This window comes from Paramormyrops kingsleyae, chromosome 11 (genome assembly GCF_048594095.1).
Source record: "Paramormyrops kingsleyae isolate MSU_618 chromosome 11, PKINGS_0.4, whole genome shotgun sequence".
Classification (NCBI taxonomy): Eukaryota; Metazoa; Chordata; class Actinopteri; order Osteoglossiformes; family Mormyridae; genus Paramormyrops; species Paramormyrops kingsleyae.
The window spans coordinates 24,379,414-24,403,804 of NC_132807.1; the positions used below are offsets into that span (position 1 = coordinate 24,379,414).

The window sequence follows — 24,391 nt, forward strand, 5'->3', positions numbered from 1 at the left end:
CCTACCAGCCGAATTTGAAGGCGACAAAATCATTCCAACTACAAATGTCCGTAATAACCTATTAATTATTTCAATCGACAGTAAATAAAATATAATTTGAGCGTAAACTATCAGATGCTATTGCCATGAAAGGTTTTGCAGGTTTGATTTAATGAGCTGATATCAAAGCACAGCACGGAGTTGTGAATAAGTGAGTCTCGTGGGTGAGTGTGAGGTGTGAGGAAGAATTAGGCCGGCCGTACATCTGAAAGAGAAAAGCAATAGAGCTTTATTTTGCATTTCCTCTGTCCTCTCTTCCCTCTGCTGCTAAACCCAAAACCTGAAAGCAAGTCAACTCTCACACAAAGGATGAAAACAGTTTCCAACATGCTGCTTTTCCAATGAAAGAAAGGATTCTGGCTGGAAAAGGCCTTTAAGTCAAATCTCTAGTGATCCAAACAAAACAGCACCATGCTTGGGCATATTGGGTTGGAAAACTGTTCTTACTACAAGTTTATGTGTATTTTTGCCACTTAGTCTCAGGAATCAAGAGGGGGCAGGAAAAACTCAAGTCGAAAAAATATTTTGCACAACATAATTCAATAATCAGGCTTTCTAAAATATCATTAGCTGTACTGATAGTCTGGCATTTCAGAAGTGCCATGTGATGGGGCATATCAATACATTTCCTTCTCATTTCATGTCACAGTTACCTTGGTTACCAGCTGTAGATGCCTTCTCCCTCTCCACCCCTTTTACAGCTCTCTGACACATATTTGACTTTTCCTTTTCATTTCCTGTTTAAAAAAATTTGTAGAAGGAAGCGGAGATATTCTCACTTTGACTATAAAGCACTTGTGCTCTGCTTAAATTTTATGTTGGCTCTTTATGGCATTCCTTGATTTTCTCTCTCATTCCATATTTACAATCAATAACATCCAGTCAATGCCAATGTCCAATACTTTATCCTAAAACCCACCAATGGACATTGCCAACTGCTGTCCTGACACACTTCATTCAACTCCTGAAACACCGTTTCAGCTTAGCCTAGATATGGATAACATTCATCTGATTTACACCTGAATTATTTTTGTTCATATGGACTGTTCATATTTTTGTTCATCAGGGACTGCTGTGACCATGCTTAGAGTATTGATGAGTATCTGTAATCTCAAACTATCCTTACTCACTGAAATGCTAGGCAAATGTTTCCTTAACTAATGGATGATTTATAGTTTACAGCTGGTCGACTGAAAAACAAATATCTTACTGGATGACTATTTGAAGCCAACATATGTAGCAAACCTGGGCCACAAATTTTTAGCCCTCGTATGTCATATAATATTTTTAAAATATATTTTAGATAAATATGTTTCACTTAACAGTTTAAATTTGAATTACTCACTAAACTAAAAATTACAGACAGAATTTAAACCATTTACACTCCAGGAAAGAAATTATATTGGCAGATTTATATATTTTCCCCAGTGGGTTTAGCTGGTACACATGTGAGAAATGCAGAGAATGAGCAGGAAATATAACAAGGCGGAAAAAAAAATCTTTTGCCACATTTTGGAAGGGAGACCGAGAGCGCTAAGCACTAAGCTAAATATAATATGACTTTTGTGGTGTGGTTGCTCCGCTTGGGATGGAGAGCAGAATCATCTGACGTTTGGATGGGAGGATGGAATCGGGCTACAAGCTTAACAAAATGGAGGAGAGGGATCAAGAAAAAAATGAAAAAGGTTTTTTCAGCTTTGGCATGGCGATTTGCACCAGAAAGAAGGAGCACTGCACCTTTGGGCAGATTATTACAAGTAGCCGCGTGAGCTGGATCCAAGAAAAAAAAATCCAGTTTATATCCCTCATAACATGGCAGAGGTAATTGGATGGTCTCGGCTTCTGGTTGGTTAGGCTTGTCACCTGATTGGATTGTCTTGTCACCTGACTGGATGGGCTCATCACCTGATTGGATGGGCTCGTCACCTGAGTCGGCCCCACCCTGGGGTCTCCATGCCTCTCCACATCACATACAGTGCTCACAGAAAGTCTTGGGATACTTGCTTAGTTCTGTAAAAATGTTGCAAATTTATTGGTTTCATAACAACAGTCCTTTGACAAGCAATGTTTAAAATATCTGCACATATCTGCCACACTTTTTATTGTCATAATTTTTTGACTGACTCAAAAAAGACTGACTTCAGTTCTCTTCTTCTCAGTTTGCTATTAATTGCAATTGTAGTCACTGGCTCCCAAAGGGATACTGAACACAGATGTCCAGTGTTTTACATTATTGCAAAGGTGTTACTAATTAATAAGCACCCAATGAGATTGCTTGTCAATTAACTTTTTAACTCAGAACAGCTCTTTTAACTATAATTTGGGTTTCAGTTTTTTACTGCTTGAAACTACTGGTCATTTCTAATGATACAGTATATATTGTAAATAAGTGACTTAAGTAATTATTTTTGTTATAAAACCAATAAATTTGACATATTATTAATGAATTAAGTAAGCACTGTTTGTGCCTTACACTACATATACATTTGGTTCCATCACACCTGAACCAAATTACAGTCACTTGTACCAGGTAATTGATATCCACTTTTCCATTTACTGTAAGTCCATGACAACGTAGAGGAGAGCCAGGTACCGATTAGAAGTCCTATGCAGGCACCCGGCAAGTCGGCAAACCAGCGCAAACAATTATAAAGCAGCGGTAGGGCGGCCGCCGCCTGACCTATTTAAACATGCCCTTCCTCCGCGTAACACGGCAATTTATTCCACCGCTGCTGCTTCCCAGCCGTTAGATGGCACGGCTCCATTTTGCGTCGCGAGCTGAGCCAAGCAGCCAGCAACCCGGGAAAAACCGTGTGACTTATTTATTTATTTCGCAAACGAGCTTCCCACGAAATGCACAATCTATTCCCAGTAGATTACTGCCCATTTCCAGCCACGAACCCGATGCTGAAATTAATTAATTGAAAGTTTCTAAATACATTTAAACCCAATAATGTAAGCTTCTCTTGACGGTCACTGTTGCTTAGTAGTGCTAGGATATTCTCTACCCTGTCTTCATAATGCCTCACATTCACATAGCTAAAGTGCTAAAATCCTGTCAAGTGCTGACTCTGCTTCCGGAATACTCATTCCCTTTACTTAATATCCATGCCAAAGAAGTGGTCTCATCTACTTCCCTGTGCCCTGTCAGACTCTGCTGCTTCTTCACCTTCAGAATCCTTCATGAAGTAGAGTTGAATAAACTAGCTTTGTTTCAGCTCCTTCATTGCCCATCTACATTTACATTTTATTGATTTAGCCGATGCTTTTATCTTTTAGCAGATAGTTTTTTCAGAAGAAGGTCTGACAAGCCCAGGAACAATTAGGGATTAAGGGCCCAGTAGCAGAATCACTCTGCTGAGCAGGGGACTGGAACCAGTAACCTTCCAAACCCAGGCACAGCGACCTGACACGCTGAGCCGATAACCAACCCCTACACACCATCCTGAGCACTCTGCGCTGCCTTTATGATGGCTGAATATTCACACTGAAAATCTGTGATTCTTCTTGAAGCTGTTTAAAAAAAATGAACATAACTGTTCTCCGAAGAACCCACTAGAATGTTTTAGCTATGCAATAAAATTATTCCCTTTTACAACATGCCGACATTCCATTAATTACACATGATGGCCTTCTTGGAACCAAGTTAGTTATTTCTTGAATAAAGTGAACTAAGTAAACAGAACAAAACACGCTATTTTCGGAAATTCTGACTTCCATTTCAGAAAGTAAAATAGCTCATGCCTATATTCATAATTAGCACAATGAATTCAGTAAAAGACCATCCGTCCCCCAGGGAGGTCTGTCTGTCATAGTTCTGAATATGGAATGCATTGCAATATTAAATAGATTTTCTTTGATGAATAACTACCGTCCTGTGTTAATTTGTAACAGGAGATAAACTGTAACTTCTGTGAATTAAAGCCCATTTTTTGATTAGTTGTGCCAATTTTTTCACGGATATGAAGGGAAAGGGACTCTAGGCTGTTGTACTATTATAAAGTCATGTCATGATACGTTCTGTTGTAATTTTTTATTTCGGTAAAATTGTTGGCTAAAATTAAAAGTTAGTTAAAAAAAACAGCATGACACTTAAGTGCAGAATAGATCTCTTAACCCCTGACTAGCATTGTCCACATTGGGTAATAAAACATACGTGTCTATCAGTCGTTTTCCGATCACCTTCACTCTTACTGCAATACATCTATAACATGATACCCCTGATAAATTCCATAGTCACTGAATGTTTCCAAGCCACAGTAAGTGGGGCAGAGAGCGAGTCATCATCCTGTTTGCATTACAGACGATGGCAGAGAGACGTCTGGAGGGGGGCCAGAGCTCCCTAACCTCACAGTCCGACCTTAACTCTATGCTATAAGATTATGTGCCAACACATGGCTGGACCCATAGATGGCATGTGAAACTGAACACATGTTCAAAATGCTTGAGTAACTGCTTCCAGGTTCTGGGTCTGCATTAAGGGGTTTGCTCCCAAATCTATCCCCAACATCAGAGGTTTTTTCCAGCTTCCACCTTATAATACACATCACTATTTGTCAGTGCTTACTAAACAGCATAAAAAATTGTAAATGTGATTTACAAACATAAATTCTAGATATTATAATATTGTTCTTTGGAAGACGACTATGAGATGAAATTTGAGTTTGAAAAGATGAAACCTGTGGCCTGAACTACGAAGCGGGTTACTGGCTTATCGGGGTAACTTGTCAGATTTAAGGTACCACAGTTTAAATGGACTTCATATTCGTTCACTTACATTTTGCCCAGATTACCTTAAATCCGACAAGTTACCCCGATAAGTAACCCCGCTTCGTAGTACGGGCCACAGGAGATGAGTGTATACCACTTTGACGACATGGTAATTGCTTATAGTTCCCTGACATGGTAGTGGTTCCTGGGCATTAGACAGGAGTGGTGTGTAGTTTAGACTCTGCTTATCACCAGATGGTTGCCAGTTCAAATCCCGTGGTCACCAGAGTGAGTTCAACTGTCGGTCCCTAGAGCAAGACCTTTAACTCCGACTGCTCCACAGACCGGCTGGCCCTGTTTTTTCAATGGTCAATGTCACTTTGCCTAAAAGCATCTGCTAAATCAATACATATAAATGGTGGTAACATCCCTGCAATCTTGCACTGTTGTCAGGACTACCCATGGAGAAAGTAGCCACTGCCTCTAGAAGAACTATGTTGTTTGCATTTATCACAAGACTGATCTGGATTATTCAGCTAAGTTGAATAACCCTGGCAGGAATGATTAATGAGTGACATGAGCAACAAGGGGAGGCAGAGCACAGAAGGAGCAAGAGGACAACAGGGACTTCAGCTAATTAGGACCTACAGGTCTTAGGGAAGCATGAGGAGCAAAGGGGCTTGGAACCTGCCAGAAGCACACGTCTATTTCAGGAAAATATCCAGAGGGATCAATAATGCACCAGATTAGAAGTGCTTCAGAAGTTTGCATTTAGAGGTGGCTCAGTGCAATCCCTTTAAACAGATGTCAAGGAACAGGAAGTACATCTTCTGCACCAAAGTGGCCCAAATTAACTTATGCTCAGTTAATACACGCCCCGAAAAGCCCGACCACCTGGTTCAGACACACAGGCTCTTTTATTATCCTTGTCGCCTAGCAGATGGCCGCACAGGCTAATGCACAATAAAATCTTCATCTTAAGTCTTGACTGACAGTAATGAACCGTCGTCCCGACGAGAACGAAGCCAAATGGCCTAAAACGTTCAGCGATTCAGCTCCCCATGAATAAGTGATTATGGCTTTCTCTGTATCTCACCCCAGAAATAAAGCTCACAGTAACGGCCCGGCTACCCAGATGAGGCCCAGTTCCTTGGGAGAGGCCTACCATCTGAATGCTGCTCGATGAGACTCACAGGCGGCTGTGCAAACAGCTACTAAGTAACATCCTAAGGACTGATGTTTTGCTCTTTGTCCAATATTAGGACTGCTATGCTGAAGATGCTCCTTGTATCCTAGTATGGAGATGCTGTTTAAGATCTAAATTAATTACAGTGTCAAGGATGCTTATAACTAAGCCTGCAGTCGAAATATCAGTATTTTTTTCAACCAATACTTTTACACACTGTAGCTCTTACCTCTCTGATGAAAAGCTGAGAGCTGGTAAATGAGATGATTATCATTCCTACCAGAGTCTTGCCTAAGAAAGATCAGTGCCTCATATATTGAGAGAGACAGAGCTGTCATCAGATTGCAGAATGAAGAGCTGCACCACACTGGTAAAAAAAAAATTGCATTGCAAAATTTGAGATTTTTGTGATAAATATTGCAATATTCCTAAAAAAAGAAAAAGGATTTGAAAATTGACCCAAACTACTGTAATAGAACTAAATACTGAAATTGAACTTGTTATTATCTACAAATTCAGTGGAAAAGACAAGTCAGTAGTTCACTCATATTCTGGTTAATGCTAATAACTGAATTCTTGCCCAAAAATCAATAGGTCCCTACTGATACACTGAAAAACATATCTCTTATTTAAAATTTTAATAAGAATAAATTTCAGCTGAATTGACTTTCAGGTGATCCTTGCCATGTGACAATTTCTTTTGGATGACATTGAGCAAGTCTGGAAATGACCAAATGATCTGCAGCTATTGCTTTAATTACCAGGCAATTTATTTGTGAATTCACTGAAACTAATTCATAAAAATGTCACACGAAACAATACACTGATGAAGCAAAACCCTGCAGTGCATCACACTGTACTAGTGCAAGGTGCAGCTGAATTGACGAGGCAGGAATTTTACACAACCGAGAAACCGGCTGCTTTGAATACCCTGCAGCCCTGCCACTTGAGCATAAGCGTGGTGCCCACCAAGAGTGCCATCCACAGGACTGAACCAAATCCTGCGTGTCATCGCTGTCCTCTCAGGTGGGTCATACGACTGGGCCCACTAGCCTCATCACACATCTCAGTCAACCTCCAACCCCATCAACCTCTGTCCGGTAAAAATGAGCTGAGATCACCTTTTATGGGCTTTTAAGACATTCTCTATAATTTGTTTATGCGGTAATGATAGTGATTTAGGGCAAATTGAGACCACTACGATAATTATTAGGATTATGAAATATGAGCACTGAATGTCCGTATCTAAGATTTCCTCTGTACATGAGTCTTTAGTGAGCTTTACTGCAATACTTTTTTGCCATCAAATAAGAAAACAAATTTATGATAATAATGAGCATTGGTGAAGGCTACATTTCGTTTACATGCTATTGCACAGATCTCTGAGACGATGCTGTATATTATTCAGGTCATCACAGCATGTCTTGCTGAGGTCTAAGCACCGTGACCAGGCCTAGCAGCTGGCGCCCATGCGGGCCGTCCAGACGGTTATGTGGCGCTACAGTGCCCATGTACCTGCCCCCCAAGGCGGGCGCTGCTGGCCGCGACGGGGCGGCGTTTCGTGTGCCGTGAGTCATCGCTCACGTGGCACGGGGCCCCGGGCACTCTCGCTTGCTTCTGCCGCAGCGTGGGTCACATGTCACGGCCTTCGCCACGCCGAACGTCCACGAGAAGCAGTTCGTTGGCAACCGATATCTCCATCCATCGGCGAGCCAGGCGTCAGCTCGCCGCGGCAACAGGACGCCGCGGGATTACAGGGACGCTGGGGGGGCCCGGCGCCAGAGGCAGGGAGAAAGCAACAGATGTAAATCCTCCGTTACATCTGTGGCCGGCGGATGAAAATGTGTACAACTGACCTTCCTGGTGAGGAAGGGAGCCTCCGAGGGAGACTCATTCCCAGCATCAGTGACCCTGCAGAAGCTAATGAGGCAGCCTAGAAACAATGAGGACTGAGCAAATGAAGATGTATAAGACCTTTTCTCGGCCGTTCTGAACAGTCATTATCAGCTGCCAGCTCCGTGACAGCACATCTACAAAGCAAACGAGAGAAGGATACTAATGTAACTCGATTAAAAAAAAAAAAAAAAAAAAACACGGCATCATGAGTTGGTGACAGCCAGTCATGTGGGGGGGGGGGGGTAATCTGCCCCACATTTCTGAAGCTGTCTTTCGGTTTTTAAATGCCAGACTATGCCAGTCAAGCGCAGACAGCCAGGGGACCCGTCCAGCAGACACAGTCGGTTGTTCCTACACCATTTGGCATTGAGGTCACAGACCGGCTCAGCTGAGGCCATTAGTGGCTGTATGTTTGCTGAAGAAAACTGGAAGGATGGTCCTCTGGAGCACTGAGGAATGATGGGATGCAGGTTGAGAGTAGCTGGACCTGCTCTTAGGAGTAGAAGAGGATTCTGTCAGAATTAGTTAAGTTTAAGCCATGTAGAAGTTGGCTGCCTGCCTACACATAAGCATTAAAGGGTGCCCTTCATTACTGGCTTGGCTGATGCCCTGGTTCATATTTTACACATAAAAAAATCCCAGCAAACCAATAGTGACACCAATATATCCTATTCCATGCAACCCAGGCTTGTTCCTGAGACCTTCTCTAACTTCATAGAACTGGAAAATATGTAATCGTACCAGTTTCTGGATGGAGACTTCTTGTCTGAAAGTGGAACAGATCTGCCTTGTAATAAAATATTTGCAGTAAAATACCTCTCACCGGCTTATCTCCATTAATTACCATAGAAGGGTGCTCACAGCATGACCTGCCTCTGAAACCTAATTAAAGTTAATTGTTCCAAGGCCACTTGGGTAAATATGAGCTCCTTTTAGGGTCACCATGTGGCTCACCCTATTTTTTTCATCTAGAGCACTAGAAAATGAGCAGAGTGGAATTGTAACGGATACATCAGAAAGAAAAGCATTACTGGAATCTCCAGTCGCAAAAGTGAAAATGCAGTTTCAATAAGGAGAAGAGCTGCGAGCCAGCCCAACAGGCCATTAAGACCAGTGTGGTTTTAATGCTGAAGCTTTTCAAACAAGGAACCTGTGAGTTTGGTTGCTGTGCAATGGATCTAAATGGGCTCTCAATACCAAAATCGAGTTATGGTGGCGGGTTGGGGTCATTCATGTTGTGAAGGTTGGACAGGTGACTATCTTTATAGTTCATAGTTTGTAGCGTCCCTATGTATTTGTGTCCTTTAGTCTGCTTTTCTGAGTAATCTCAGCTTTCCTTCATATCAGACCTTAACATCCATGCTTTTTTGCTCATTGAGGAGACCTCTTCTCCCATTTCCTCTCTACTGTCACCCACCCTGAATCCCCCAATACATCTGTCTGTTCCGAATTTCAGGGTCACATGCTTTTATCCATCAAACCCACAGGTAGGCATGTGAGGGTGGAATGGTGTCCCTACACCTCCAGGGTTGGGGTCGTGTGAAGTTTGCACGTGTCTCCTGTATCGTATAAGTTTCCTTACGCAGTCCAAAGCCCTGAAGTCAGACTAACTGGCATCTCTGAACTTCCTGCAGAGAGTGTTCCTGTACGTGCCCAATGACAAACTGACATCCTGTCCAAGGTGTACCCTAGCTTTATGCCCTGTGCCACCTGGGATAGGTTCCAACCTCCCCCCCCCCCCCAAGGCTGTGAGGAGGATAACTGGTTGAGCTGGTGTGAGTATGACTGCAGGTTGTCATCACTGCCTTTCTGTTCATTATGAATATGTTTCCTATTTAATAACATTTCTGCACTGGTTTGATATTTGAAAATAAACCTGAAGCCATCATTATTTAGAGCTAATATACTAAATGAGGAGGCCTTAGTGTGGCATGCAGTGCATGTACCTGTTAGGTATAAGGAGCCGTCGGGAACTAAAGACTTGAAAGGACATGTTTAGATGGAAGACAAAAACATGCCCCATCTACCTGGTAAATGTCTCTTTGCCCCAAAGGCAAGCAACAGAGGGTAAACTATAAGTGGTTTCCTAAAGTAATGAAAAGACAGAATAATTCTTTCCTCCACTGACCTCCATCCAGACTTTCCCACTTAAACTTGCCCATTTGGGGGCCATTCCATCTGAATTTAAAAATCATCCTTTCCTTTATACAGTCCAGTCTTGGAAGCCCTTTGTGTGATATTTCATTAGTCTCAGGAAGGGATGACCATAAACATTTCAAAGGGTCAGCCTTTACCTTACAGAGTCACTGGCAGATATAGGCTGATGGGACCGTTAGCATGTAGCTGCGTGTAACCTGCATACATGCAGTCTGCATGAACTGCACAGCACATATTTCTAGAAATTATTTGATTCTGGACAGAACATTTTAATGCTACACATGTAATGCACATTAGCAATTTACATATTAAGGACAATACAGATTAAAAAGATGCACATTGAACGAGTCACACTAATTATATTATAGGTGGGCGATAAATCGATTTTATCGATTAATTCGAATTTACAATTCAGGACGATGTGTTTTTCTGAATATCGATTTTATTACTTGTTTTACACGCGAGCGCCAAAAGCGGAACTAAAGCGACGCACCGTTCTTCATGGGTACATTAGCGCGGGGCACCCAGACACTGTAGCGGATTCAGAAACAACACAGTTCGGTTCGGTTTTGCGCCGTCGGACACAGAGCAAACAAGTCCTCGTTGCAAAGTCTGTTTAAAAACTGTTGCAACCAAAGGAAGCAGCACGACAAATTTATTCCAGCACCTAAAGCAGAGGCACACAGCGGAGTGGGAGAAGTGCAGCTCCCAGCGAAATGAAAATAGCCACAGCACCAGCACAACATCCAAAGTTAAACAAGCAACCGTCCCTGACACGTTTTCGAACTGTATGCCATATGATAAGAATGGAGCACGGTGGAAGCCGGTAACAAACGCTGTCGCGATGTATATTGTAAAAGACATGGTGCCCATACATACTGTGGAAAAGCTGGGATTCATTAACATGCTAGAAGTTTTTACAAGTTTCTAAAAGTGTTTACAATGGCGTGGTCTGCCATCTCATTTACAAGCATCTTTTTTGGCTTGTCAAATTGCACTTTAACTCTAAAGTTAAAAAAATAAATAAAGCTAAAACTTTTTTTGAACCATTTATTTGTCATCTGTAGTTTGATTTTGAGTAGGGGACGGGAAAATCGATTAAAATCGAAAATCAGATTTATTATGAAAAAAATAGGAGATTTTATTTTTAGGCCATATCGCCCAGCTTTACTTTATATAAGTAAAAACTGGTTCCTTTCAAAAGGAGCCAGCAGAGGTGATCTGAGCACCAGGCTAGAATGCCACCCGGAAGCCTCCCTGGGGAGGAGCTCTGGGCATGTCCAACTGGGAGGAGGCCCCGGAGCAGCCCCAGGACACGCTGGGGAGATTACATCTCTCAGCTGGCTTGGGAACACCTTGGTATCCCCTGGGAGGAGCTTTTGGAGGTCGCTGTGGAGAGGAGGAGGTCTGGGCATCCCTGCGTAGACTGCTGCCCCCGTGACCCAGAAACAGGATGAGCAGCGGAGAATGGGTGGGTGGGTGGATGGATGGATGTCAAAACTGCATTGTATCTTAAACCACTATTTTTCATCACGGTAAAGGCTGAAGGTTGCCCAGCTAGAGCAGGATTCTGGTGTCACTTAGCAGCTGAACAACATGCGAAGACTCTTAATGGTAAGAGCAGAGCACTCCCAGCGCCGGGCTGGTCCTATAGTATAATTAATGGGTGCTCCCACTTCCTCTCTTAGCTGACTCCTCCCCTGTGCTACTTTGAATGAGACACATTAGTTAAAGTAGCCAGGGAATATCAACTTAGATGGAACAAAAGGGAAGCAGGGACCGGCTCAGAATATTAAATATCAAATTGAGGTCACCGTTAATCGCAAATTTAATGCCCTGGGCTGGAGAGGAATCCACAATTGCATTAAATAATTCCTTTGACACCCGAGAAAAACTTTTCAGCATTTCAATTACATTATCAACCGGAGAAGTGATTTTGTTTGTGGGCATTATTGATTTGAACATTAATTTGCCCTGTAATATTTCATTAATTTCATGTAGCAGGGATGTATAACATGTGATATCAGATTTTATTTCTGGCCTGTTTACATGGAGCAGGAAAAGACAGAAATACCACACAAATCACAGTAATTTTTTTGAAAAATGGTGACATGGGGTATTTTCAAAGATAACATGCAAGAATTGGTGCTAGTTTATGTACAGGTGTGTCTGTAAACATGATTTATTGGTTGTTTAAACTATATAACAATTAAATTGCGTTTAATTTTCAAAAATACGGTATTTAAACAATTTGGTAAAGTTTTTAAGGATCAGGAAGCTGTAACTCAAAATAATATCCTGATTTAACAGTCAAGTAAATTCCCATTCTAATTTGATTCCCACTCAAAACTCCATGTTATAACCTGAAAAGCATCTCTCACTTATTTATATCTCATCACTTACATTCATCATTCCTAGAAATGCATCTAAAGCTGCCCCTGGCAGATAACAGGACTGTAGCAGCGTCTCTTTCATTTCCTGCAGTCACGTGCTGTTGGCTACCTGCAAGCGAATATACTCCAGTTCTGTCCAATAGCCTGGTTGGCATGGTGACCGGGGAGGGGTGGGGGGGGGGGGCAGTACAGGTGTGAGAGGAGCAGTGGTTTGTGCTCTGATGTGCTGCTTCAAACGCAGATGCGCGCTGAACCCGGCGCAGTCGGAGACCCTGAGCCATGGAAACTGAACGACGTGCGCAACTGTATCCTAAGCTGATCTTCACTGGGAGATTTAATTCTGAACATGGCAGCCATGTTTATAAGGACTGTGCAGCCTGCATAAAGCAAAAAAGCGCAGAGACTCATGGTTAAATTGTGGTCGTTGTTTTTATGGATGTTAGAGGCAGGGAAAAACAATGTCAAGACCTTGGGCCAGCAATTCTCCTCAGGACACCCAACTGCATGCTGGGTGCTGGTAACTAATGGGCTCAACTGGGCAGCGATACAGTCTGTAGTCACCGTACTCTTCTTCTGCGGTCAGGCTGTGAATGAACCATAATGTGCAGATCTCTCAATGTGGAAAGCATGAATGGTTCTCCTGAGTGCCGAGTTTCACTTAATTTGCTCTCTCCCATGCAATGATGGGAAGTGAATGGCCAGACACACGCGACGATGGAGGAATGGATACGGATAGGTCCCATGATTTGCTGGTTCAATTACTGCAAGGCAACAGGGTAAATTTTCCAGAATGTCAATGGAAATCACCCTACAGAACAATTACTATTCATTCATGCGCTGTGTACTGCTAATTTATGCAGGGATACACCCCAGGAAAATATCACCTTTGTGTTTCTTACTCTCCTTATCCATTTCCTGTGTATCTTCACATAGAAAATAAGTTCATGAAAGAAATTCTACACATATGCATGCAACTAGCACAACATCAGAAAGTCCTGCACTTGCCGACACCTTCTGGTCAAAGGCCGAACTAATTAGCCCTTAAACAGCTGCCATGGCAATTTATTCCTAAGACTAGCACAGAATGGTATTATTAACAGAAAAATATTCCTTATTTCCCTTCATCCAATCATATACAGCCATTACTAGCTCTCTTCTGTTTGTGATTCAGCCGTGGCTGAGCTACTGTGCAACAATCACGATTATGTTACGTATTACATGCATATTGAACAACATTGCAATTTTTTTCGTCGCGAACACTGGCACATTTTTCCAAGTAGTCTCATCTCCTTCTGGGTCTATCTAATCACACACGCAAACCACTCAGATGGTGTGACACACACCAGTCGCTCCACCACACACACCTTCTGTGGTTTGCGGAGTATGGTTTTTTTCTACTATGCATATGATATATGGCTAATAATTAATAACAAAATACCCGTCCACATTCATCCGCTAGAGGAAGAATAATCAATATCCATTCAAAATATTTGAAACGGAAGCAAGTGGTTATTTCATTTACGTTCAGTTTTTTTTATGGTGAGTGGGATTAATACACCTCCTGTCAGAACTAACACTCTTGAACGGCACTGGATGGTCTAAAATGTGTGCATACCTCTTCCTCCTCTAAATACCAGCAAAACCAGAAGCATGTTGAACAATGTTTTTAACTAATGTACCATAACTGTTGCATGTTTGCGTAAAGAAACCCTGAATATAATATCAACTCTGGGACTCTTTCTGGGATGAAAGAAGCCACAATTAATTAAACACAATTAATAGCAACGGGGAAAATTAATGAAAATTCTAATGAGAATTTAGAGCAAGGTAAAATACATATCATAGGTCTCATAAATGTTTTGGTTGGCACAGTTCAGGAGGGCATGTTGAACTTTGTCATTAGCCAATTATAACCAGACGCCCCTCATGGCTGAACAAAAGTGGCACCGTTCCACCAAGGGAGGGCACTTTTTAATTGGTTGGGGATTCTTAACTGACTGCAAAGGCTTGGCCTCATTAGGCCTTCGGGCATCACTCTACCAGCTGGTGCTCAGCTCTCCTACACAGTGACCTGCGATCTGCTGGGAGGATCTGGGGCAGCTCTGGTGTTGTGAATGGGCGGGGAACACGTCAGCCTGGCGTTCGTGCAGGCAGGGAATCTGCTGTCCGTTGAAGAACTTGGGGGGACGGGAGCACGATATCCTAAAATGAGATCCTTCCCAGAAAAGTACAGAGTCAGTTTTAAAAAAGGAATCTTTTAAAGAGACGCACGGAATGTTACACACAAAACCTAATCTTGTTTGAAAAGGCTGTGCGTGAGAAGTTGTTCATTTTTATGGAGAGGATGCTCAAGTCCAAAACACCCACATTCAGAAAATACTCACAGTTTTCAGAATCTCAGCATAAACCATAAAAGAGCAACTCCCATAAAAACCCTAACTATACATGTTTCAGCTGCTTCTGTAAATGTAGTATGAACAATACCAAAAGAACACAAAATGACCTACTCATCTACAATGTCATTCAAGACATAATGTACTAATGAAAAAATGTTATAGAAACTTTTTTTATGCTTTCATTAGTATTCAGTGAAATATGGAGAGGTCTACACATTAAAAGTATAATCACTGCAGGTAACAAGTTATCCGCCGCATATGGAGTATGATAAAACTACTTAAGAGTAATCATACAGTGTAAGACTTTACTCAAAGCTGTAATCTATAATGCATCATAGATACCTTCATAATGCTTTGTAATGGTCGGTATAAGAATTAATAAAGCATCACAGCATCTTCTATTAACAGTCATAAGGCATTATACCATTCATTATAATACTTCATAAGATCCAATGAAGCTATCGTGTATAATGCACTATAGATACCTTCATAATGCATTATAATGGTTGGTATAAGAATTAAAGATGCTTTATATTGCATTATGAAGGTTTTTATAGTGCATTATTGATGAGAGCTTTATCAAGCATTCATAATGCATGATAAACATGGCTATAATGTGATGATCCTTTTTATAAGTATGTATAGTCTCATTTATAATGCTTCATGAATGTATTGTAATGTGTATGAATGTGTACAGAAAGTGTTATGGAAATATCTATTCTGCTTATACAACCTGTAAAGAGGAACACAGTAGCAATAGATTGTATCTGCAGTACAATGTTTCTTTCATAAAAGATTGTTAAAAATCCAGTTTGAAAAAAGTTGCATCCATCATTAAGCAAATGGCAGTCATAGAAAACTAATTTTTTGGGAATGATCAGAACAGATTCAAAGATTGAAAGTTCCTGCTGTTTTTCCAAGTTGAAAGACTTAAAGGATGTGGTTTTATATACCTGGATGATCCAGAAAGCCACTGGAATGGTGCTGCATTAGCATAAAACCAAGTGTTGTTATGAATAAATAACTAATCCCTATGGATTTGTTATCTGCAATACAGAGAAAACAGTGTGCAATATAAGTATGTTTTGCTCTGGGAAGTAGGAGGTTCTCTGTTCCTACTTGTTCACATCACAATTCATAAAGTAAGCACATCTACGTGTAACACAAAAGCTAGATTGAAAAGCGCAGTTTGCCTCTCCGAGGGGATGAGATAGGATGCAGTTACTTAAGGTTTAGGTTTGTTCTTCACCTTAAGCATTATGTCCTAGTGCACAAACAGAAAGAAATAAACTCTGGTTATGCGTCTCTTTCGTTTAACAGACACTTTTGTCTAAAGTGATGTATGAGCGGGAAAAGCATGGGGTCAGAGAGCAAGGTCAGCCAGCATCCAGTGCCCTCTGGGTTAAGGGTCCTGCTCAAGGGCCAAGTGGATATGATTACTGTCTGCCACGGGATCTGAACCCACAAACTACCGGACATAGACACTAATCACCAACCCAGTGAGCTACATACTATTTGATTAATTTAATAAATGACTTGTGTCTATCATGGCCCAAAACACACAATGGCATTATTATTATTATTATTATCATCATCATCATCATCATCGTGAATGGCAGTGTGTTACTCTTATGAAGCCACATCCGTGTTATTAAACGTATGTTTACGGTCTCCCGGCCTGTCATATATCAAAGGAGGACTCGAATATAAATAATTGAAGCCCTCAAGCAGGGTGACGAGCACTCTGTAATCTGCTCCCCATGAGATTAATTTGCGAGGGAGGCCTCCTGTGGGTCGCACAGCTCACCGAGAGAAAAATGTGATTGTCGATCAATGATACAAGACAGAATTGCACGTTCCCCCGGATGCGCGCCGTAATCGCTCGCGTTTTGTTGCCAAGCGAGGCTCTTGTTTCCAAATGCAATTTGGATCGAAAATATGCCTGAAGATCACCACGTTGAAAGTAAACTGTTTAACAGAAAATGAAGAAAGCAAGCCGAGGGAGAGGCAAGAAAGAGCTGCCTTTTAAAACTGGATACAAACGTCCGATCCGCGGCTCTACCGGCGTATTAAGGCTCTGGGTTTACAGATTAATGTAAGAGAAGCCGCTTCGAGTAGTTTTATATTCCGACAACGTCAATATACGCAGACTGAAAAGCAAGCTGAGGCAAAAGTATACTTATATTGGCAAATATAGATTTGTGGTCCTCGCTTGCCTTATTACTCTGAGATAGGAACATTGATATCATATTAAGCGGTGAAGAAATAGTGCTTGGCAATCCAACTTTTGCGCATATATTGCACAATCATCTTTTTTAGAGGAACACATCACCGTCGTTTCTTTCCCTGTTGCTTTTTTTCTTCTTGATCCAGCTCTCTAACTCAGATACATAATTACAAGTGCAGTTTGGTCACTGACCCACACGTTCGACTAAGAATCGCTCAATAACCTTATGAAGCAACAGCAACACCCAACTGAATACTGTACATCCCACACTCATAGTCCCCCCTTAGTCCAATATGATGTGGTTAAATATTTCAAATAAACATATGATATGAATTCATTCAATTTCCCTAAGATGGTACTTCACTTGTGGACGCATTTGATCTGCACAATATAACTACCAGTAGATTAAAAACTGCATTAAAAGCCCCGGCACTTACTCACCCTTGCATATTTAGAAGAATACGGATCCTCAAAGAGTGCCCAAACCCGGGGCTGCCATCGCCGCCACAGTCCAGATTTGGCATCGGGAGAGTCCCCAAGCGCCAGTCTCCTAGTCATCTCTAGCTCGTCGTCGCCGTCAGCCGAATCGGCCATGCCGTCTCCATCCGCCTCTTCGTTGCCCATGTCGGGCGCTCCTCCACCGAAGCTGTCCAGGGCTTCCTCGGCGTCTCGGTGTTGCCGATAAGTCATCCAGCAGCATGGCTCCACGTCCGTCTCGTCGATGCCCCAAAACGCCAACTCTTCCTCGTACAGGGGCCCGCACACATCAGCCGGACAGTGCAGCTTGCCGGTCCGGTAGTAGTTAAGGATGTGCGCAAAAACGCCAGGATGCCGATCGAAGAAGAACTCGTCCACCTTGGGATCGTAGTCGAAGTGGCTGTGGGCATCGGGTTCGGCGAGCCAGGCGAGCCGGGTGCCGGGCAGCGTGCGCAGGGTGCTGCGGTACGTCTGGTGTCGGATGCCTCCCACGTTTATCACAATGCGATCGTTGTCGTCGCCCTGGCCCATTGCGCCCTTTAGGCATGTCTCGGATATGTTCCCGGCATTACAACGCTAACCCGACAAGAGGTAACGCTGAAGCGCCTGAACGACACATGCTTGGGGATGGGGAGGGGTAAGGAAAGGGATGGGAGAGATGAGCGACGGCTATAAAACTGAAAGGTGATGATGGGGAAACAAATGCGTCTCCCTAAAAGACAACAGCACCGGCAGCAATTACACAACAACAACAACAGTAGCAATAATAATAATAATAATAATAATAATAATAATAATAATAATAGGGAAACGTTTTTAAAATCAACAGAAAAATATCACGGACTGACAAAATAAGTGAATGAATAGCCGCTTTAAAATGATCACCAGCCTGTAGCCACGACAGAACGTGGGAAATTAAAACAATCGGGAAAATGTTATATCCAAGGAAAACACATAAAAAATAAAATGTATAAAGTATCCATTGGTCGAAACTGGGAAAACACGAGACATATACTCTCCCGTCACATAAATCCAATAACCTGGCTTTTAGTTACGGTTTAGTATAATATTGTTTCTATACCGCTGACATTCAATACAAGGTGACGCTCGTGGGCACATCTGCGCTCCTTCGTCCAGTTTCTCCTCTCGCTTTCGCCTTCCCTTCTCTTTATTTTTTAAAGATTACATGTCCTTTTTCCTTCCTTTTTTAGTTTCTGCAGTGGGGACTATATGCAGTTTTTTGTTTTTGAAGTGCGCTGTTTTTATTAGGCTACTTTGTGTTGGTTTATTTGGTCATACCGTGAGCTGCAAATATAGCAGTCCAATTTTTTTGTTAATACCGGACCTCGTTTTACGTCGACGACGTTTTTCTTCACAGGTTTTCGTCTAGAAAACACGCTTCAAGAGACAATCCGGCATCAGGTGTTTTGCTGTGATTCTTAATATATGAATTCGCTGCGTTCACTTCACAGAAGCGTGTTTTTTTCCTTTCAAAATCCCACCATCCTGCAAAATGGCCAAGAAGCGAGCCGGAGTGCTGCCATGGGGTACATCAGAGTGTCAGTGATTTCAGGGATTTCAGACTGCTTTAAGAGCCCCCTCCTTCTCTTTTGATTCCCCCCGTCGCTGAGAGGCGCCACGGCAGGACCCGCTACCTCTAGACTCCCCCACCAACGCGCAGGCGCAGTAGCTCTACCGTTATTGATACGGTTTTTGGGATCGAATGTTCGCCGTTACTGGCGCCGTGACCTAGCACGTGAAATAAGCACATTACAATACGGCAGCTTTACATAGGTAAATATGTTGTATCATACACTATGCAGTGCTTTAATAATCACCAAGGATTAATATATAACAGTTTGCCGTTCATTATCTCTGAGTATATTCATGAATTATGTGGTTGTATTTGTCTTTGATCAGCATCCATAATTTAAATGTGCATATATACTCGTACTCATATCTTACTCATAATTGATGGAATTCCATCAAGCGACTTTATCTAAAATTACGATTACCAGCATATATTTGAACTTTGTCATGGATCAATCAATAAAGAAGCTTCAGTTGACGTGGATTATTGGAAGCTTTCTTGCTGTTGTCACCAATTCTGTGACGCGCCAAAATCTTATTACTAGGATCCTATATACCTTCCACCTGCTTATTCTACAGGAGGTCTGGAGCCTATCCCAGGCAACATAAGGCACAAGTGGGGGAAACACCCAGCATGACGTAACAGTACACCGCAGGGCATGCACACATAATATGGGCAATTTATAGACACCAATTAGCCCAACTGCACATCTTTGGATTGCAGGCGGAAACCAGAGTATCCAAAGGAATCCCACACAACATGCAGAGAGCATGCAAACTCCACACACACAAGCATCCACTACGCCACCATGCCGCCCATATTCCTGTAAGCACTGTATATCAATTTCTCTGCAACTCCCTACAATATGCAGCGGAAAAATATCTGATATACCGGTGGCAAAATTTCTTCCTCCAAATTTCCAAAACACGGATTATCTCACTAAACTTGAAAAATTTCTGTGAGGTTAAGATATAAAATATATACAGGTCCTTCTCAAAAAATTAGCATATTGTGATAAAGTTCATTATTTTCTGTAATGGACTGATAAACATTAGACTTTCATATATGTTAGATTCATTACACACAACTGAAGTAGTTCAAGCCTTTTATTGTTTTAATATTGATGATTTTGGCATACAGCTCATGAAAACCCAAAATCTCAAAAAATTTGCATATCATGAAAAGGTTCTCTAAACGAGCTATTAACCTAATCATCTGAATCAACTAATTAACTCTAAACACCTGCAAAAGATTCCTGAGGCTTTTAAAAACTCCCAGCCTGGTTCATTACTCAAAACCGCAATCATGGGTAAGACTGCCGACCTGACTGCTGTCCAGAAGGCCATCATCGACACCGTCAAGCAAGAGGGTAAGACACAGAAAGAAATTTCTGAACGAATAGGCTGCTCCCAGAGTGCTGTATCAAGGCACCTCAGTGGGAAGTCTGTGGGAAGGGAAAAGTGTGGCAGAAAACGCTGCACAACGAGAAGAGGTGACCGGACCCTGAGGAAGATTGTGGAGAAGGACCGATTCCAGACCTTGGGGGACCTGCGGAAGCAGTGAACTGAGTCTGGAGTAGAAACATCCAGAGCCACCGTGTACAGGCGTGTGCAGGAAATGGGCTACAGGTGCCGCATTCCCCAGGTCAAACCACTTTTGAACCAGAAACAGCGGCAGAAGCGCCTGACCTGGGCTACAGAGAAGCAGCACTGGACTGTTGCTCAGTGGTCCAAAGTACTTTTTTCGGATGAAAGCAAATTTTGCATGTCATTCGGAAATCAAGGTGCCAGAGTCTGGAGGAAGACTGGGGAGAGGGAAATGCCAAAATGCCTGAAGTCCAGTGTCAAGTACCCACAGTCAGTGATGGTCTGGGGTGCCATGTCAGCTGCTGGTGTTGGTCCACTGTGTTTTATCAAGGGCAGGGTCAATGCAGCTAGCTATCAGGAGATTTTGGAGCACTTCATGCTTCCATCTGCTGAAAAGCTTTATGGAGATGAAGATTTCATTTTTCAGCATGACCTGGCACCTGCTCACAGTGCCAAAACCACTGGTAAATGGTTTACTGACCATGGTATTACTGTGCTCAATTGGCCTGCCAACTCTCCTGACCTGAACCCCATAGAGAATCTGTGGGATATTGTGAAGAGAAAGGTGAGAGACGCAAGACCCAACACTCTGGATGAGCTTAAGGCCGCTATCGAAGTATCCTGGGCCTCCATAACACCTCAGCAGTGCCACAGGCTGATGCATTGAAGCAGTCATTTCTGCAAAAGGATTCCCGACCAAGTATTGAGTGCATAACTGAACATAATTATTTGAAGGTTGACTTTTTTTGTATTAAAAGCACTTTCCTTTTATTGGCCGGATGAAATATGCTAATTTTTTGAGATAGGAATTTTGGGTTTTCATGAGCTGTATGCCAAAATCATCAATATTAAAACAATAAAAGGCTTGAACTACTTCAGTTGTGTGTAATGAATCTAACATATATGAAAGTCTAATGTTTATCAGTCCATTACAGAAAATAATGAACTTTATCACAATATGCTAATTTTTTGAGAAGGACCTGTAAAATCTTTTGTACTAGTGGAATTTATTATGTTTTGACTACAGCAACAAGATTAAGAAGAGATTTGACACAGTGATTATCACTAGTTGTTGGTTTATTTATTGAAATCTATGAAAACACATTATACACTAATAAATATGTTTATATAATAACCATCCCCACATTCCTGGACAGGATAAGTGGTTTCAGAAAATGGATGGATGGATATAATAATTATAAAAATTATGATCCATAAACATTCTAGAAGTATTCCTGCACACTGACTCATATATAGCATAACAGTGACTATCAAAAGGCTATGGTAGAAAACGTTTTCAGTTTTGTAACGGCACAATAAAATAATAGCACTAATTAAATTTAAAGCTATGAGTGTTTATACTGTTTGAATTTTGTTCTCGATTTTTGAATTTTATTTTTCGTAAAAGTAGTAACTATCCTCATAATTGTTTCATACAGGTGTTTGGGAGGAGGCAAAATGCAGTTACTCTCACACTTACTGATATTGCACAGTGACTCCATTGAGCATGGTAATACATTTGGCGAAACAACTAAGTATCTGTCAAAGTTATTCTCTGGGTTATTCTTTGTATTCAAAGTAATGTTCTGTTTACGTAACGGTCAAATTCGCAAAGATGAAACAGGCATCCAAGAACAAAACCTCGAAAAACCAAGTATCACCAGCAGAGGGAGCTATTGCATAATAAATATTTTGCTTTGCATTTAGCAAAATCATGTCTGCATTTTTATCACTCATAAGTGCTACTTCACAGTACTGTATTATCTAAATCAAGATATATTAACATACTGTATATAAAATGTATTCTTCAGTGTCACACAAATGGCAACGTGTTATGTGTTGTGGTTTTCTATAGAGAAAATATTTTCATTTCTCAAGCTTTGCCCTGATTGACAGTGGCTGAAATTACATACAGGCATATTAACTGTTCGGAAAGCTGCATGACCTGTGTGGTCTGTGTAAAGCTCTTTATTTACGTAGTATTCTTTCATTCTTATATGTACTAGCAACATTTTATTGAACAATTTAGGTACTGAAGTTGATTGTGTCCATGCCTACATTCAGATATTTTAGGCATTCGTGGATTTAAAAAACAATTCGTTACACTAGACTGAAGGGAATTTCCTTGGGGAAAACAGCTTTGTAGCTACAAAATATACACCTATCACCAGAGGTGGAGATTTCAAGTCCCGAGAGTACGAATCCAGACCATGATTTTTTTACAACCAACCAGCAGAGTACCCTGTGACTCTTTATACCCAACTGGTTGGTTGGAACAAAGTCTTGGTCTGGATTCGTACTCTCTGGACCAGAAACCTCTACCTCTGCCTGTCACGTGTTACTTTACTTATGAACAGGACTTGGAAAAGTGAAATCCAGCAATGCAGACAGTGACAATAAAACTTATCCAACAAACAGAAAGAACATGAACATAATAATAAAGATACAAAGGAACATGAACATAATTTTAAAAACACCTTACAAATCACATTAAAGCAAAACATGAGGCCAAGCTGGGTTAAAAAGCATCATATAAAACAAATTAACATATTCCTAAACGCATCTCAAAATGCATTTCGTGTTCCCAAAACAAACAGCATAAATGCAGTTCAAATAAAAGTACGATTGAGACGGGTTAATTTGCAGGAGCCTGCCTGGAGATGATCGCTGGAGTCCAAGGTTGCACTGGACATCTGGCATACTGGGCGTTTTCCCGGTGGGCCAATGGGTACATAGGCCCAGGACCCCCGGGTTGACAAAGTTAATCATGGGGCAGCCCCCCACCCCACCCCACTCTATAGTCCAGGGCTGGGTTTTAAACTAAAAAACTGTGAGTGGGGTGAGATGGAATGGGGCGTCATTTGTATTAGACGAGGAGGAGTAGAGCAAAAAGAAAACAAGAAGGGAGGAATCAACAAAGGAAACTGGTGTAGTCTAAACAACCAGTAAGTCTACGTGACTTTTACAGCGGGACTTTTGAGAACATGAGGCGTAGCCTCGTTGATCACATGCTTTCCATCAGATCCAAACGTTGGTCCTGAAATCCCAACAAGTGGCTACTGTGAGTGCAGCAAGCATCAGTGGGTCGCAAAGGCACCAGAGCCCCCCTCTCAAGAACCGCTCTGGTGGAACCATCGAGGCATACAGATGGAAGAAACCTGACCTGGTCATTGCTAAACCTGGCAAAAGAAACTCTTGAAAGAGAGAAACCACAAGGTTATCTGAGCACGGGTGTCTGATTCTTAGGCCATACACTGCCCGGGCATGTTCATAGCCAATGTGAAGTGTCTGTCCAAGAAGTAATACTTCACTCTGAGTAATATTTGAGTCACTGCCAATTTGATAGCGAGGGCCAGCTTTCTGACCACAACATACCTAATTTCTGTTGGCAATAGTTTGCAACTCATGTTTAGCATTGGGTGTTCCTTACGTCTGACTCCTGGACCAACACACCAAGGCTGATATTAGAGGCATCCATCTGGATGATGAATGGTGAATCGGGGGATCTTACAATGAGCTTCAAGTTGAAAGCTATCTTAGCAAGCATGTAATAAAAAGCATTCCTTAATAACCTGAACACACGCCAGTCATAATGATCATAATTTTACCTTTTCAAAACAGTTGCTAAAGCACATGGGAGTCCTTAGAACCCCAGTTTCCAAATTATTTTCTTATGGAAGCATGATGAGGTCACCACTTGTCAGCATTCCCAAGGTGACTATATCCATATGCC

The 24,391-nt window shown here is 41.8% G+C and overlaps 1 protein-coding gene across 4 annotated transcripts in view; it reads right to left on the reverse strand.

Moving 5' to 3' along the window:
- Positions 1-19,108, reverse strand: part of kcnc1a (potassium voltage-gated channel, Shaw-related subfamily, member 1a) — a 36,664-nt gene extending 17,556 nt beyond the window's left edge. For 2 of the 4 annotated variants that reach the window (XM_023793888.2, XM_023793889.2), the window contains exon 1: positions 17,446-19,107. In XM_023793888.2, the coding sequence (XP_023649656.1) occupies positions 17,446-18,012 (567 nt within the window). In that variant the 5' untranslated portion in view covers positions 18,013-19,107. Of the gene's footprint in view, positions 1-17,445 lie in introns of all 4 variants that reach the window. The other 2 variants (XM_023793887.2, XM_023793890.2) reach the window with 1 other exon arrangement.
- Between the last annotated feature and the right edge of the window lie 5,283 nt (positions 19,109-24,391).